This window comes from Schistocerca nitens, chromosome 2, assembly GCF_023898315.1.
Source record: "Schistocerca nitens isolate TAMUIC-IGC-003100 chromosome 2, iqSchNite1.1, whole genome shotgun sequence".
Taxonomy (NCBI): Eukaryota; Metazoa; Arthropoda; class Insecta; order Orthoptera; family Acrididae; genus Schistocerca; species Schistocerca nitens.
In genome coordinates, this window is record NC_064615.1 from 310701096 (window position 1) to 310720066 (window position 18971).

Sequence of the window (18971 nt, forward strand, 5' to 3'; positions counted from 1 at the left end):
GGAAATACTGTCCGCACTGGCGGAATTTTACGTGATACCACGTACTTACACGTTTGTGACTATTACAGCGCCAAAACGAAAAAAGTGGTCCACTTAAAACACTCATATTTCTTTACGTACTACACGAGTATGTAATAAAAAATGGGGGTTCCTATTTAAAAAAAACGCAGTTGATATACGTTTGACCTATGGCAGCGCCATCTAGCGGGCTAACCATTGCGCCATCTGGTTTCCCCCTTCAAGCTAGAAGAGTTTCGTTCTTTGTAGTTTTTTCGTTTGATGCTTATTTCGTGAGATATTTGGCCCGGTCACTGTCAATGGACCACCCTGTATACTTCTGACGTGGTCAGTCTGAGGGTGATCTACAACCTATGATAACTGAAGACAACTTTACAAGCAAAGATCGCTAAAAAAGCATTTTATTGGATGACCAGCTTCAAAAGAGATATGCTGTCCTCATCGGACATTACGCTTTGTGATGGACAACAGGCTGTAAAAATTTTAAAGCGTAATAACCGATGGTGACAGTATGGCTCTTTTGAATCCAGCCATCCAATAAAATGTTTTTTTAGCCATCTTGGCTTGTGAAGTTTTCTTCAATTGTTAAGTTCTCCGCGTCTGAATGCACTGAGCTCCGACACAATGCACTCACAGCTATACAGGGTACTGTTCTGACTACGACGGACACGTGCAATATTTTGAGGTCATTGCACGGGTGCCATTCGTGGTCAAATGCAACAGCGCAATCTGCATTTACGTTCAGGCATGCGTTTCTCACTGTCTTTCGAAATTTTTGTCCAACCCCCTGATGGGGCTCATCTAACTAAAACAATGCCAATGTGTCGAAAATATTAGTAACTCCTTAAACAGACCGAGTATGTTCACTGATAGCGTAGAGTAGTGAAAGCATCGGAACAACAGCTAAGAGTAACCTAAATACATCTGTACTCTTCGGTAGTCAGGGTTAATACAGGTACAGTTTCAGGGTGCCAGAATGCCAAAATATCTTTTATTCTACCGTTTCAACATAACTGTTTAAACTTCGGATATCACGAAAACTTCGTTATGATCCTCGATAAAGCAATTAACTACATATTTACAATGAAATGAACACCCTTAGCTGCTTACAGGCGTTGACATACGTCAACGGGGACAGATGAAAATGTGTGCCCCGACCGGGACTCGAACCCGGGATCTCCTGCTTACATGGAAGACGCTCTATCCATTTTTGTTTTTGTTTTTTCGAACACGCTGAGCTATCGTGCCGGCTGCCATCTGAGCCACCGAGGACTCAGTGTGACTGCAGGGATTTATCTCTGGCACGCCTCCCGCGAAACCCGCATTCTCAACGTAATGTCCCGCACTACATTCGTAGTGCCCCCCGACCATTATACTCATTACTCGCGGCGCGCTGCCGATTCCCATAAGAGTTCGGGCACTGTTTGTGCATTCGGACAGGTGAAGAAGATGGTCTAGTGGCCGGTGAGACTTAACTATATATATACTAAGATGGTATCTGATCTTTCGGACACGTCAGAAAGAACAGATACCATCTTAGAATATATATAACTACATATTTCGCACTCGAGTATTCCTGAAATGTTGTGAACCAATAGTACAGTCTTGCCTGAATGAGAAAGGCGCGTGTCGGGGAATATTATTGCAGATATTAAAGTTTTAGTCTACAGAAAAAGAATGAAATGTAGAGGTATCAGATAAATTATACGAAGAAATAAATGTACGAACAATCCTGCAATGGAAACTAATAACGTAGTAGTTAAAGCCTTGTGGAGGAAAAAGGGGAAGACGGGCAGTGAAAGGGGTAAAAGTAACTGCAGAGGAAGACAAAATTCATGGAAGGTCACAAATTATATACGACGTCGGACGTATAAAATGGTTCAAATGGCTCTGAGCACTATGGGACTTAACATCTATGGTCATTATTCCCCTAGAACTTAGAACTACTTTAACCTAAGGACAGCACACAACACCCAGTCATCACGAGGCAGAGTAAATCCCTGACCCCGCTGGGAATCGAACCCGGGAACTCGGGCGTGGGAAGCGAGAACGCTACCGCACGACCACGAGCTGCGGACTCGGACGTAGAAAGCGGAAGAGACTGACACAGATTTAGAAGACTCTGTCGTAGACTATTATGTGTCGTGTACGCCACTATATTAACGTCATAGTCTTAAATGCTCATTTTGTACTTCTGTGACATTATTGTTCATACTTTAAAAAAAATTGTAAATATTTAATTGAAAATGTTAAAGCAGGAGTAGAGACATCTTGTTTGAAGCGAAATCGATACTGAAACTCTTTGATAAGATTAAAATGAATGTACATATTAAGAAAAAGGGTGTAATATTTACTTTCAAATATTGTAAAGATATCTGTTATAATTATTAAATGTAAAAAGGTGTTCAAATGTAATTATGTATGTAATAGTTACTGGCACTCACTTAGGGCTGTATGAGACATGTGTAGTATAAAAGATGGAGTAGTTCTGTCAGGAACGGAAAGCTGTGTAATCGTAGTAAAAGTTGGGAGCGGAAACGTTTGGCGCGCTTTGGCGGGCGCGAACAAAGTCAGTTGGTGGCCAGTGATCTTAAGAGGCAGCACGTACAGCGCCAGCATAGTGTGGAGTGCGCCATATTCTTGCATCTTGCCTCGGTTGGAAACTGAAGTTTACCATGGCCTGGTATGGAGAGAAAAACGGGCTATTGATTATAAGATGGGTCATCGCTATGAAAAGGAAATAAGTCCGACATGGATAACTGCTCTTGGCCGTTCTGATATTAATGCAGTTATTGCCACCGTCGCTGATCACAGCTTACACGGTACGACATTTTAGCTATGTATTATAGGGTGTGCCAGGAAGTTGAAATGTGCTTTAAGAATAATAACCATTATCCAAATTAACAATTGTGTCCACCTGGTAATTTATCCCGCTCATAAACCAAGCAGGATCCTAACCTGGTAAATGAAAGTTTTGAGTGACCTGTATTCAGCCAAGACTGTGAAATCTTTAATATATTGTTGGCAAATCAGTGATTAATCAGTGAAATAATTGATGGAAAGAATAACTGAGAATTTCATAATTAACATTGCTATTATTGTCTGTGTTAAAATGATTACGTAAGGTTACGCCAGATTCAGAGACCACATTAGATAAATTGTTTGCTGCTTTCACGTTACGTATTAATGAAAGGAAATACTAAGTTGATGATTAATGGCGATAAATAATAACGTTAAACAGTTTATAGTAAATCAATGAAATGTTGAGTACCAAATATGTTAATGTAGAAACCTCCCCTGTCCAAATTTACTTTTGCTTTCATGGAATCAGTCTGTTTGCTTAAGCAATTGGGTACTGTAGTTTTGTTTCGAGCGGCTAAACTTTTCTTGTATTGCTGAACCATCTTTTATGTATCTCTAAAGTGAAGTCTGTTATGTAAGTAGGGAGTTCCAATCTCTTCTGCTGTCCTACTCAGCTTCATTACGTGTGCGTAATTAGACTGGCGAATAACAGTGTACCACCAACGACATATATTGTTATCGATGCAGAATAGTAGTCTAACTACTGTTATTTGCCATACCTCTGAACTAATGACTTATTTGAAAAAAAACGAGTTAAAGTCTGATGCTTATTCCTTAGGTTAACACACACGCTTATTACACTTGTTTTTGTGGTTTTGCTGTCCGGATAGATAACTGTATTTCTGTTTGTTACATTGTTTATTATTAACAGTATCGTATAAGAATATTACAGTTGGCTTTGCATCACAGTATGTTTTGTAAACCAATTCAGAGAATACAAAATACACCCAGGTATTACATCTGGTTCTACATATCAGGACAGTAAATAACACACACGACATAAGCAATAATATTACACTTCAAGATGGAGAATCTGCTTAGTAAACTTCCAGCGTTTGCTCGAAGCTCGTAAACTTGCGATGACAGCGACGGCAGCAAATCGTCGATGGGATAAGTCTGTTTCTTATCTCCAGACAGATAAGAAGAGCGCCTTGTTTCTGGCAGGGATGTACGACACAAAGAAGGCTGGATCACGAGTATCTCGGTTAGTGAAGCGAGATCATCCGGAAGTTGCAGAGCACATGGGGTCTCCCACTTACCAAAATTACTCCCTCGTTGCCACTGACAGCGAGGGTACACATATTTAGTTGCTCGTGCTATTATATATTCCGCGAGTGTGGGAAGATGCAGGAAGACGTTTTGTTTCCTCCTTCCAGAACATGACACAGGCGTTACGGCAGCGGAAGAGCGCGCGGTCAGCTGCTCGGCCGTGCAGCGCTACCTGAAGAAGTCCGCCTCGGAGGCGTGCAGCGTGGCGGCGGCCCGCAAGCGGCTGCCCATCCTGCAGTGGCTGCCCGCCTACACCTTGTCCACCCTGCTGCAGGACGCGGTGGCCGGCATCACCGTCGGCCTCACCGCCATCCCCCAGGGCATCGCGTACGCCGTGGTCGCCGGCCTGCCTCCACAGGTGAGCTGCGGACAGCTGTGCTCGTCCTAAAACGAAATGCGCCTATTGCAGTATTTACCGTCAGTACCATTCTGGGGAGTTCGGCCTAGAGATGGGCAAACTTTTAAAAATATCGATTTATATTCTGTCCACGTTTATAAAAGGCGTCGATATAATCTATTCAAAAATATCGATAATTCGATGTATCGGCCGACATTTTCAATATTTACAGGAGTTTAAAAAAATTAATCGAAGTTACAGAAATGATTAAAAAATTAAAACTGAGTGCCGGACCGAGACTAGAACTCGAGACCTTTGCCTTTCACGGTCGAGTGCTCTACCATCTTTTTTTTATCTCATTTTGTTCTATATTGTTCGTTGAATTCGTTCGGGGCGTATGTCCGATGACAACCGTTCAGGTTCGTCGTTGATTCGTTCACTCAGTTTTTTAATTACACAGGTTAGCTAACCCTCTGACCGAACACGCTGAGCTACAGTGCCGGCAACTAATCTTCTCTGTATAGTTCCTATTTTACTACATGTACTGCCGAAGCAAGTAGTAAAAAAAAGTTAATCGAAGTTATAGAAATGATTAAAAATAAAACTGAGTGCCGGACCGAGACTGGAACTCGGAACCTTTGCCTTTTACGGTCGAGTGCTGTACCATCTGACCTATCTGAGCACGACTCACGACACGTCCTCACTGCTTAATTTCCGCCGTTACCTCATCTCCTACCTTCCAAGGCAGGAAACGAGGTTCAAATGTTCAAATATGTGTGAAATCTTATGGGACTTAACTGCTAAGGTCATCACTCCCTAAGCTTACACACTACTTAATCTAAATTATCCTAAGGACAAACACACACACACCCATGCCCGAGGGAGGACTCGAACCTCCGCCGGGACCAGCCGCACAGTCCATGATTGTAGCGCCTTAGACCGTTCGGGGAAACGACGTACTGGGAATGAAAGCTGTGAGGACGGGTCGTGAGTCGTGCTTGGGTAGCACAGGTAGTATAGACCACTTGCCCGCGAAACGCAAAGTTCCTAAGTTCGATTTTCGGTACGGTACGTAGTTTTAATTTGCCAGTAAGTTTCATATCAAGGTACACTCCGCTGTAGAGTGAAATTTTCATTCTGGAAACATCCCCCAGGCTGTGGCTAAGCCATGTCTTCGCAATATCCTTTCTTCCAGGAGTGCTAGTTCTGCAAGGTCTGCAGGAGAGCTTCTGTGAAGCCTGGAAGGTAGGAGAGATGCACTGGAGGGATGAAAACTGCGTGGCTCAGATGGTAGAGCACTTATGGCCGAAAGACAAAGGTCCAGAGTTCGAGTCTCACTCCGGCACACAGTTTCATATCAGCGCACACTTCGCTGCAGAGAGAAAATTTCACTCTGATTAAAAACATTTAAAAATTGACATGTACTTTATTATATCCAACATAACCAATAAAAGACACACAATATGCTATAAAATCACTTATTTACATAAAAACTAATTAATGAAATCAATAACTGTCACCGACAGACATTAACAGAACTCTTTGTTTCATATGTTCCACTGTCAGTCTGCTTTTGTTATCTAGCGCAACAAAGCTTGCTAAGGCAGCCACAGTTTCAGACGAAACAGAACAGGCTTTGCATATCACGTATTTTTGAGCAATTTCTGACAAAGCGGGTGTGAAATGACGACTAAGCATTTCAGCCAACAGAGTCCATTTTGCATTAAATACCAGTGCAGTAATGTGTGTGGTATTTGTGCCAAGTGTACGATACTTTTACAGTGCATCTATCTTTTCTTGATCCAGGGAATCAGAGCGTAAGAGAAGGGCACATTCTGCCTCATGGTTTGGGGCACGGAGTAATAATGTTCGCCATTATCATACAGTGCTGTCACTAAATGTGTCAATTTTGCACCTCATATCTATCATTTGCAATGGTAGATAGGAAACACAGAAGTAACAAGCTTTCATGAATATGCAGTATAGATACACTCATGCTCAACTATGGTGCTCATTTTTAGTACTCAATATGAAAGTTAACTAAGCTCATTGCAAAATATTTACTGTCAGATTGCGAAGAGTGGTAATAGCTGGAATGGGGAAGAAGTCTGCTGATGAGAACTATGCTACCTATCAGTCAAGAAAAGACAGACAATAAAAGTATCGCTTTTAGCGTTAGTTATTAAATACCGATTAATCGACATTTCGATAATATAATTACTGACGTTACACATTGCTGTCATTCTGAAGAGATATCAACATTCGGTACTCATTATCAATCTCTAGTTTGACCAACTAGTGCAAGTCCTTTTATTTGGCACCACTTCGGCGGCTTGCGCGACGATGATGATGAAATTATGATGAAGATAATGCACAGACATACACATACACACACAAACACACACACACACAAATCGGCGACCAGGCCGTGAACTGAAAGCCAGGCCCCATGATCGAGAGTCAACAATGCTAACCACAAGACAACGAGCTGCCAACGTTCTCATCCTAGAGAGCATGTATTACATGGGAGGGTGATAATCCTAGCATATCACAGAAGATGAGAGGGACGATTTGAATTGAGCGCCGACAAAGGCTTTAGTAACCTTTCCTCTGTTTAGTGGACTTGATGTGTGGAGCGTGGCGTGAATCGCATCAATCCCGCCTGACCAGGCGAACACGGCAAGTGCCACCAGTCGATTTGCCAGGAACTTCCCTAGGTGGAAGCGGAGTCAAAATACGCGAACACGTGTCTGGGCTTATCCGTAGATACTCGACCCTTTCTCAAAAAAGACAGTCAAAGTTTTTGAGGTACTTTCGATGTCCATTACGTGGCTTTTAGCGAGCGATATCCTCAGACAAAATGATGGCTCAGTGATTAGCATGGTGGGTTCCTAATTTTGCGCCCCGAGTTCGAAACCAGGTTATTGTTTTCTTCATTTTATTTCATTTACTTTTTAATCCACCCTTGTCCGTAGAATATTTGTTATCAAATCAGGGGACACAAGGCGTTATATTAACTGTAAAATTCTAAATGGATTTCCAATAAGTGATATATTTATGATATGATGTGTGTGTGTCTGGCTGTTGATTTTTCATTCTCTTCTCAGTTCTTATACTAAATTTTATATTTTATTCATATTTTTGTTCTTCAGGAAGACTTGGAGCATTTCCTTGGATGCTATCGATCGTGTAAACATTCGAAACACACGCATTCCGAACACCACCAGCATCCCGTCAAGACAGGTTTCTTCGTATGAACCTCACTCGGGAAAGAAACATCGTTAACGTCGCTGAAGACTTCGAGCGTTGGCAATAATTTCGCGGAAAATCATGGATAACGGCTCATTTTTCCGAAAACTAGCGCTTGCAATTGATTCTGAATCAAGATATACCATAAGAATTTCACTGAAAACAGTTTCAAATAATTTTCTCGTTTTTTTTTAATATTCATTCATCTGATATACAATTAGTAGACGAATAAGGACAATATACGCTGGAAATCGTTCTTGCAGTAACATTCTACACACGTAGGTATATAAAGGAAAACAAAAATAAAAGTAATAATCGGGTTTCCAACATGGGCCGCAAAAATAAGAAGCGGCGGCGCTAATTACTGTGCCACCATTTCACCTGAGGATATCACGCTGTAAAATGCACGTGTAGTAGCTCGAAAATACCTCGCAAACTTTGAGCGTCGTTGTTTCATAAAAGGTCGAGTATCTACGGATAAGCCGAGACATGTGTTCGCTTATTTTGACCCCTCTTCCACCGAGCGAAGTTCATGGGAGATCGGGTGATGGCACTTGCCGTGTTCGCTTGGTCAGTCTGGATTGGTACGAGCCACGCCATGCTGTCCAAATTAAACGAAAAGGACGTGATCGTGTTGTGTACTCAATGGCACCTCATAGCATGGCTCCAGGTCCTTGGTCTGTGTAACGATGCTGAGTGCAATCTGACAATGGTTGTACTCAGTCTGGGCTTTCGGATACACCCGATGTGGTGCCAAACATACTCCTGTGTCCAGTGTTAGCGTTGGGCGCACCACTCTTAGCATACCTCTCTCTATCGACGCGCAAAAGGAAACCGCAAAAATGATCGCCACGCCGACACTCCATGGTGTTCTAGACGTTTTCGCACTGTTTGAATACGTGTCTTGCTGTAAACTCAAAATTATTTGGTGTTTCCCAGATCTGACCCGAAGAGTGTAAGTGCTATGCTCGATATAAGACAAATCTTTTATTATATAAGACAAGAGAGAGAGCAATGCTGTTTTTTCTCAGGATTCTTAATATAACTGATTGTTTTGTTTGGCCACTCTACACAACGAAAACACTGTCACAGTGAAACAACAAATTAGGCGTACAACCAGTTATATTTGTTTTTTGTAGGTTGCCTAGCCACTGAAAAGTCATAGGCCAGCTAAGGATCTTGAAATCCAAGTCAGGACTGAGGTTAACAGTGACTTATTTTCTCTAATGATTGACGTGAACCATAGTAAAATGAACAGAGATGATTTTTCTCTAACACTTCAATCAAAACACAAAACGCTCTGGGGAAGGAGACTGTACTGAGGAAGCTCATCAAGATCTGCGGCTCTGCGTAGAACACGAAATCAAAGTTGACAGTACAACAATTTGCCAGAAATTATAACCAAATTAAGCAGCACAAGCTGCGTAGAAAAGTAAGCAGGTAGTGAGCTGCTTAGAATGTAGATACCACAAGATGCAACACTTAATTTTTTCCAAATCAGCTAGCGTGCATCAGTCATCACAAACGGATGCCAAAGATGACCCCCTCTCAACGACGACCCAGAGACGAATGCCCAGAACCTAAATTCAGTACCTTCGACTCTAGTTTCAACAAATTCTACGGGGAAGAGACGACTCAGTGCTGTTGCCAATGTGACAGACGAGAATATCGCTTACTTCACGAAAAAAAGGGAACTGCAGCAAAAACTTCCTAATCTTGACGTACAAAATACACTTTAACATGATTGGTACCATTATGGAACAGTGTTACCTCTATTGATCGGGCCCTTTTCACCAAGCATAGTGGTGGGGCGATTCAGTTAAAATGGGTAACTAATATTTGGGAGCAAAAACAACCATCGTTCTCACACCAGTTGGTCAGTACTGTAGCATCTCGGCCTTTGATATCCACGCAGAAAAGGCAAAAACGCCATCCACGAATATACTCTACGGACAGGATGACATGGCACCTTCTGCCCACAGCTGGGCCAGGGTAGGAGCTGTGTCCACACTAGCACAAAGCAGGACACAGTCTCTTATGCATGAAAACTGCCTGTCTCCCTAGGAAGACATGCCTATCCTAATGAAAAAAATGGCTCTGAGCACTATGGGACTTAACATATTAGGTCATCAGTTCCCTAGAACTTAGAACTAGTTAAACCTAACTAACCTAAGGAAATCACACACATCCAAGCCCGAGGCAGGATTCGAACCTGCGATCGTAGCGGTCGCGCGGTTCCGGACTGCGCGCCTAGAACCGCGAAACCACCGCGGCCGGCTATCCTAATGAGATCCACCGTCTGCCTTCTGTCTATAACAGTATTTTGAGACTACATCGGTAGCGCAGTGTCCTAGCGGAAAAAAACTCAAAAGCTTTTATCCCAAGCACTCAAGTCTAGTACACACAAAATAATAATGGGGAGATAGTGACAGAAAATGAAACAATATTGCTTAGCAATGTGTGAGAGTACTGTCACAAAGAAGGGCGATTTTGTGACTCGAGGTGTTCGATGTGGCTGTACGATACTGCAACCTCGTCACACGACTAGTGGCCGAGAGGGAAGACAATGTTCGCTCAGAAAAATGTCCTCCTTCTCAGGATCTAGTCGTGTGACGAGGCTGAGATCCTGTATGCCATTGAGTGTGAGCCTCTTGACCTCATAGATTAGATATTCTAACGACAGCATTGAGAACCCGAACTACTCGAGTAGCAATATTGTAGAAAGACAAACCGCTGTCACCATAAACCATGATCCGCCGTTGTCTAATTCAGAACGTACTGGTAAACGTTTCAGCTTCTTGTACGAGACATAGCTCGATCTTCTGACGAGGAAACAACACTCAAACGTGACTTCTGAATGATAAAACTGCTGCTTAATCTTTCCTCGTATACAGAATGCAAGTGACGTAATACTATTTTGTGCAGTACCTCTGAAATATTAGTTATTTGCATATCCAGGCATTTGATACACTTTGTGCCAAGTGAGTTTGTTGTAAGCCACCTCCATTGTCTTACAGTTTTAATGGCGAGAGGTGGACAGCTCTGTATCAAAATAAGCGAGAATTTTCGATTACAGTCGTAAGAAATCTGCTAGTTTGATGTTAAGGACGTTACCAATGAGAGTTCGATAGCATTTCAGTTTCACCTCGCTTTCCAGATCGGGATTTTGTCTCAGTTACTGATGGTAAACGAAACAACTGAGAGATACCTCACCAGAAAACGACGTGCCATTCACTAAATATGCACATCGTTTTCCTATGAGAAATATTTTCTGATTTTAGGGTCGACTGTTGATTTATTATTTTATGGTTCAAACACAGGATTCCATGGATTCCAGTCTAGTCACCTGTGAGCTGGTGAGACTATACTGTACCATGACAAATGGTTATCCGTTGCTTTTTTTATTTAATTATTTTTAAAACGAAGTGAACCACCGCTCACCATCCTCTACCGTTCTCCCACCTCCTTCCGACTTCCGACAGATACCCAGACATATGCATCACATGCCTGACCTCATATCATGAAAAGGAAAGTGAAAAGATTGTCAGTTATGTGCGTAGTAATGTAAAGAATTACGTATCGGCGTGATTAGGCAGTCTTGCTCTAATCCCCATGGTCTCGCCAAATGTCTGAAAATGTTTGGTTCCATTGGTCAATATCTACTTTAACAGCAAGGTTATGTAACTTATTTTAGGGGTCCATTATTCAAAGGCTATCCACAAAAACAGCGGCACTACATCAAAATAACAGTGAATAACGACGGGCGATAAGGTATAATAAGAATAATTTATGATGTTGACAAATGGTAGTGTTCTAGACGACTGCTTAATGGATAAGGCATATAATGTTCTACTTTGAAAAAAAATTTCTTTCAATATACCTGTTATAAATAATCAACTGCGCTTCAGAAAAAGTAATAATGTTAATAAATACATTTCTACCTTAAAGAGAAAATTGAATCTCATTACTCTTCATTGGAGTGGACCTATGTTTCTTCAAAAATTTTCATCACTCACCCACTAATATTAAAACGCCGGATATTAAGCAAACGTAATTTTCTACTCCGTAACGATTAAAATTTTATTTATTAATTTAAACCATATATTACGACGTCACAAAAGGAAGAAGCTGTTCGCATTAGTGAGGAACTATTTCAATGGCTTCTTAATACAGGTCTGTTTTTCGATTCCGAAGAATGTTCTTACGCTATGAGTCATTTTATATACACAAAATCTATAAAATCATTGGTAGTGGATGAGCAGTCAAGGACAGACGCGTTCTCCCACTCCACCAGGAGACAAAAACTGCAGAGTCTCTATATAAACTCTGAACTAAACTATACTCCGTCCGAACAGGCCTTGGAAGACCCGACGGTACCGACCGGCCGCCGTGTCATCCTCAGGCCACAGGCGTCACTGGATATGGATATGGAGGGGCATGTGGTCAGCACACCACTCTCCCGGCCTTACGTCAATTTACGAGACCGGAGTCGCTACTTCTCAATCAAGTAGCTCATCAGTTTACCTCACAAGGGCTGAGTGCACCCCACTTGCCAACAGCACTCGGCAGATCCATCCAAGCGCTAGCCCAGCCCGACAGCGCTTAACTTCGATGATATGACGCGAACCTGTACTCTGTGCAAACGATGAACATGTCTTGGGCAATGGAAGGAACAAATACAAACTGAACGTTCTTTCATAAGTTGTCTAATCTGCAGCGTCACTCTCATTTCTCGTTTATCAGGCTCGATCAAGACTTTTCCGTCAGAGCGCAAGAAAACATTTGCAGTAAATTGCTCATCAACCGTCACCAAGTATTGTGGATCGATTGTGACGAAACTTGTCACAGCGCAAAAGCACATTTTAAGGCCAAAAATTCTTTACGTTAATACTCCATGACAAATAGTTCCTCAGTAACGAGAGCAGTCTCTTTTCTTTCATATCAAAGTAGTATAACTACTTTTGTTAACAAAATGTGTTTCACTCTTGCGTAAAGTAATCTGTAAATAGATAGCATGTAGTTATCTACAAAAATTGTTGTGAAATAGGCTGTATACGACTCGTTTCATATTATTTGCCTGTATGGTGCAACTGATCTGTGCACGCCTAAACCAGTGAACTGGTTTCAACCAAACTCGGTACACGTAGCACCGACCATTGTCTGGGAAGAATCTCTGGGGTGGGGAGGGGGGGGGGGTTAAGAGCCACCTACCTATCAAAGTGGTAGGAGTGAGGTGCAAAGAAAGTATAGCCCACGATGCGTGAATAACTATATTTTAACCCTTCCCCTTTGAGAAGAAGCAGGACTTAGTGTCTTGTAACAACTTTACATATAATTTCAAACCTTTATGAAACTTTTTCTCGCTTACAGCCCCCCCCCCCCTCCACAAAATGATGAAAGGAGAACATTTTATCGCTTATTGTTTATGTAGTAAAACTGCCGCATCAGGAATGACGTTTTAATTTATTACTTCTTTACTACCGACTGTATTCGCGACACATTTTGCAGATAGCATTCACACACCACTGAATGTTCCTGCAAAATTATATAATTGTCCAACACAAAATTCAAGGGATATGACGTGATAAACACTGAGATACATGACAAATTGCAGCGTTGTGCGTGACATTTAAATTCATTACTTCTTTGCTGCTAACGCTTTGTGCAAAAGTATCTACATATGCCGCTGAATGTACCCGCAAAATGACATTAGTGTGTCATTATACGACATCTAATTCAGGAGATAGGATATCATAGACATTGAGCTGCGTAAAAACGAAACTGCAGAGCGAAATTCATTGATATACAGGAGAACTATTTGTACAAAGACGTTTGAAATATGTTAAATATATGTTAGGTATAAGTTATACATGTGTATAGGGCAAAGCCACTAGTAAACGGCTGCCCCCTAAACCTCTGGATCGAATTCATCCAAACTTGGTACACATACCACTTATTATCTGGAAAGAAATGCTGTGGAAATAAGAACCAAAAACCTCGTATCGGAGTAGGGGTGATAACGTGGAGAGAGAAGAGGGTAGGAGGCGATGGACAGAGAGGAGAAAGGAGGGCATGGACATTGATAGGGAGGAGATGGAGGTTGACAGAGAGAGGAAAAGGGGTATATGGACAGAAAGGGAAGAATATTTATATGCTTTTCCTTGTAATGGACCGTTACCAGAACTTGGGCTGTTCAGTATGAAATGAAAATCAAAACACCTACATTCAGATCCTCAATGTTGTCCTGACAGTCGGTTGATGAATGAAGGGATGGTATCTTGTAAACCAGAGATTTACAGACACCAGTTAAATAATATTGGCTTTGCACATGAGATTGGATTCTTCTCAGTTTCGTTGGTCAAGGGGCCTGCAAATGGTGTAATGGAAATCCGAAACTGTTTGTACAAATAAATTACATGCAGAAGTGATGGCTGTAGGCGTTTTAATTTTGATTTCAAAAGGGAAGAGGTGTAGATGGATGGAGAGAGGGGAGAGGAGGAGATAGACAGAGGAAGGAAAGAGGAGCAAATGGACAGAGGAAGGAAAGAGGAGATGGACAGATGAAGGGAAAGAGAGGAGATAGACAGAGGAAGGGAAAGGGAGGAGATGGACAGAGGAAGGGAAGAGGACGATATGGATAGATTGAGGGCGAGGAGGAGATGTACAGAGCGAGGGGGGAGGAAAAGATAGACTAAGAGAGAGCAGGAGACTAAGAGCGGTGAGGAGGAGATAGAGGGGGTGGAGGATATTGACTTATAAGATGGAGAGAGGCGGGGAAGGAGCAGATGGACAGAGAGAGGGAGGAGGGGGAGATAGATAGAGAAGATTGAGGAGGAGATGGACAGAGAGAGGGAGGAGGAGATGGACTACTACAAGACTGGAGTAAATACATACCCCGGCAACGATGGGCACTCGGCCAGTCTTCTATACTACTAAGCATCTCGGAACCCAGACTGCACCTTCTGTTGCAGGTTGCGTATCTGACAGCTCCCAGAGGCAACAAAAATTTTATTTTCAATATTTCGTGTAATTATTGATCGAATTTAAGAATTTAAAATGCTGTAGTAAACTTCTCATTAAGAGGCATAATCACATGTTGAAACTTTAGCACAATACTACAAGTATAACAGTTAGGAACTGTGTGCTTGTACTGAGGCAGCGTCACTGACAAAGAGCAAATACCCGGGCTTTATTCATCCGTCATTTGAGAACAAGAGCACTTAGCGACTTCTAACAAACTTCACATCTTTTCTAAAATATTCGTCCCTGACCCACCGTCCAAAATGATGAAAGAAAAAAATTCATCGCTTACTGAATTTTCCTGTTCGTGCAGTTAATCTATCACTCCTTCACTACAGACGCTATTCGCAACACACTTTACAGACGGTTCAAATGGCTCTGAGCACTATGGGACTCAACTGCTGTGGTCAGAAGTCCCCTAGAACTTCGAACTGCCTAAACCTAACTAACCTAAGGACAGCACACAACACGCAGCCATCACGAGGCAGAGAAAATCCCTGACCCCGCCGGGAATCGAACCCGGGAACCCGGGCGTGGGAAGCGAGAACGCTACCGCACGACCACGAGATGCGGGCTCTTTACAGACGGTATCCACATATAAGCTACACTCAATGTAACTACAATATTACATAATTGTACGACATACAGTTCAGGAGATACTACGTCATAAATATTGAGTGCGTGAAAAGCGTGCTTTTGTTTGAATTGGAACGCAAGTTACACGAAGTATATTCATCAAGTTTTCATAATACTCCCAACAAACTTTAAGCAGAATTTCAAACCTTTTCTAAACTTTTTCTCCATTACGTAATTAACGTCAAATATTTAACACATCACTTATTTGTAAAGTAACAAGACGTTTGAAGCCATTTTATACATGGAAGATTGATTCTTTAAAGAATCGGCAGTTTCCTGGTAATCATCTAACTAACTAAAACTGAAGCAGCAGCCTAATAACGAAATGCTCTGAATTCATATGCCAGAACTGCGATTTTATGCTTGCCTGAACGGTCCGGAAATTATTACCCTGTTCTCGCCATCGAAATTAAATTAGACAGGCAGAAGCGCCATGCGCCATCAATCATTAATGTCACATTACGTCAGAAGAAAGCTCAGCTGCAGACGATTAGAGTGCTAAGACCCACTACATCGCTTTCTCGTATTCCGAATCATTACTTAGTCATACAAACAGGTGCAAAACAGATCACTGTTGTTGCCGAAGGCGCCTGAGAGAAGTGAGGTTCTGTTTTCCCTGATTTATCGACTACGTAGAGAGTTCCCAGTAATGGTATTTTGCTCCATCCACGATTTAGAAAGCCGGGTATTTAAGTCGACGTCTACAACAATTATTATTATCATTATTCTATCAAGCAACAGACTAAACAGTTCGCTGTGGCTTCTTTTCCGTGTGTGTTTTGTCCATGTTGTATAGTCATTATTTCCCTATTTAATTATTCAAGAAATTCTTCCGATGGAAATTCTCTGTAGCTAACTCTACCGTTGTTTATACGAGCAAAGGCTGACAAATAGTATTCCAAACTTCAGTTGTGAGAGAATCCTCCAGTACAGGGGTTAGCACGAATCCTCACATACTGTTCCACACTATCATTAGCCATCTTCCACAATCCTTAATACAACATAAATGAAGCAGCTACAGCCGGGCACAACTATCAAATAAGGCACGGGAATGCAAAGCTTCGAAGTGAAAGCAACACTCCAACTTACAAGGGGACAGCGCCTAATCGTCATCATCCATTTTGTCCAGATTTGTGACGTATGCAGGGCTTGGCCATAAACGAGTGTCAGAAGTGGGAACTCAAGATGGTACAGAGCTTCAAAAAAACGTTTCTGGCGCGGGTCGGGCGAGGCTTGGGCCGTTTATGCCAACGTGGTTTCCAAGCAGCGGCTGGCGCAGCGGTAAGAGTGGAGAACGGTAATTTGAAGGTCGGGGGTTGATGCGCTATGCACAAATATTTTTTATTTCTTGTAATTTTCAATTTTTACATTACTTATACTGCAAATATTCCGAAATAATTTTTAGTGCATTATACTTATTAATATTCCCGTAAAAGGCATGAGAAAGAAAGGCAAAGGAAAATTTGAGATTGCAAGTAGATTTCCAAGAAAGGATTGTACTGACAGCGACCACGAGATCTCCGCAAACTTCCCAAAAGAGATTGTAATTGAGTCGTACAGGACTTCCCATTACTTTAGTTTAATTTTGACGTTCGAGCAGCTCTGCCGTATACAGGAGAAAAGTATGTTCCCCATCGAGGTAAAATCGGTCCATCGAGAAAGAAATCTCATACCGGGAAGACTGCATCAAAATACATTACAGTGTACATCACCAGCTATCCTCGCCAGTATTTGCCGAAATGATTTGTTATGCGCAGTTTGCTGGCAAACTGTGCGTTGAGTGTAAACCAGGTTTATTTCCTACAGAAAGTTTAAAACAACCGTGTAATTGTAAAAATGCGACGTTTATAACGTATGCAAGATACCGAGACACTTTCTATTTCCTCTGTTGTTACTACGAATATTACCCCAGCACGTATAAAAATCAACGGTAAAATAATACAAGCATGTTATTTTATGTACGAAATTCTCGTGTAGACCTTGCTATCCCTTCGTGGAAGTTTATTTGCAATCCGAAATCTTCCTTTGCCTTTCCTTTTTATGCCTTCTATGAAAATATTAATAAATACAATATATTGGGTTTTATTTCGCTTTATTTACAGTGTGAGTAGCGGAAAAATTTAAAATAAAAAAGGATTCCGCATAGGGACTAGACCTCCCGACCTATGGTTTACCTTTCGGTATGCATTCCGCGGCACTAAAGGTTGCCTAGGATGTACACTTACATAAATGGCTGGTGTCTCCCCGATCGGCACCAAAAATGCTTTTTTTTTTTTGTTCTTTTCTAAACGCTTGGCCATCTGGAGTTCACAATTTCGGCGCTTTCATTCCCAGTCAATTCCTGCACATACCATAAATTAGGACGAAATCGCTGATAACGAGTAGGCGCGATTCCCTTGTTATTCGTAAATTGCTGGCGGCAGGAACATCGACCTAGGTATTAAAATCTCGCGCTAGGGTACTGTAAATGTTCTGGTCCAATTATAAATGCCCAAATGAAATCTTCCGCTGAATGATGGTAAAAGTTTTTCGAAAACGTGCAGCCAATTCGCCGCTCATCCCGATGGCCACACATTTTTCCTTGCGTACAGATATCTGAGTAGGGCTCTCTTCTCTCCGCTGCAGCACTACACGTTGCAGCCGCCAACCACAATCCAAGCATTCACCTTAGAGATGTTGTTTTACTGATTATTTCAGTGAAACTAGTTACACATGTGTGTTATGAAGAAAATATATAGAACTCGCAATGGAATGCTGCCCTGTGTAAAAAAGGCTAATAAATAGAAAAACTCCATTCTATTAGACTGTTTTATTAACATTGCTTCCCATTATTTTCTTAATTTTGTTTATAAACCAGCTCCTCCTAAGATCATTTGCCATTACAGTTCAACTAAAATCTTGTAATTCTTTTTACAGTATGGATTATACGCTGGATTTATGGGAGCTTTCGTTTATATATTTCTGGGAAGCTGTAAAGACATTACAATTGGGCCTACAGCCATCTTGTCGCTAATGACACAAGACGCACTTGCTGGAAAAGGAGTGGATTTTGCAATACTGCTTTCTTTTCTCACTGGCTGCATCATAACTGCATTTGGTATATTGCATTTGGGTAAGTTATAATTTCATTAAACTATGATTATTTGTGTATTTCATGCGGTAATTAATAAAACTCCTTCTGCATGTGAGAGTTACACTAGTAGATACTAGGTATCTAAGATCAGCGAGCCATATTAGAATGAAACCTGCAGCCTAATTCCCTCGGGAACTAGTGGAAAGACTCACGTGTGATGGGTTATGAGGGAGAGCGTATATGGCCTTAACTGGTTTGTAGGGTGTGAATGTATTGTGTTTTCATGAAGAAAAAACGTCCAGTAGCCGTGTGTTTCACTTAATCACAAGTGGCGAAATCGAAAAGCACAACTACCAGGAATGTTTAGACAGAGCTTCCACTGTAAAAAGTACGTTGATTGTCATAAAAACAGCTGCATCCAGGACGACTCGACCGATCCACTGCAAACGGGTGAATATGTTGCACATCATCAGCTATGTACCAATGATAAGTTTTGCATGGTCAGCT

General features: G+C 41.7%; 1 protein-coding gene across 1 annotated transcript in view; it reads left to right on the forward strand.

Moving 5' to 3' along the window:
* Positions 1 to 18971, forward strand: part of LOC126236078 (sodium-independent sulfate anion transporter-like) — a 190807-nt gene that overhangs the window by 84165 nt on the left and 87671 nt on the right. The window contains exons 2-3 of the mRNA XM_049945138.1: positions 4257 to 4507; positions 18308 to 18503. Coding sequence (XP_049801095.1) covers positions 4257 to 4507; positions 18308 to 18503 — 447 coding nt within the window. The remainder of the gene's footprint in view (positions 1 to 4256; positions 4508 to 18307; positions 18504 to 18971) is intronic.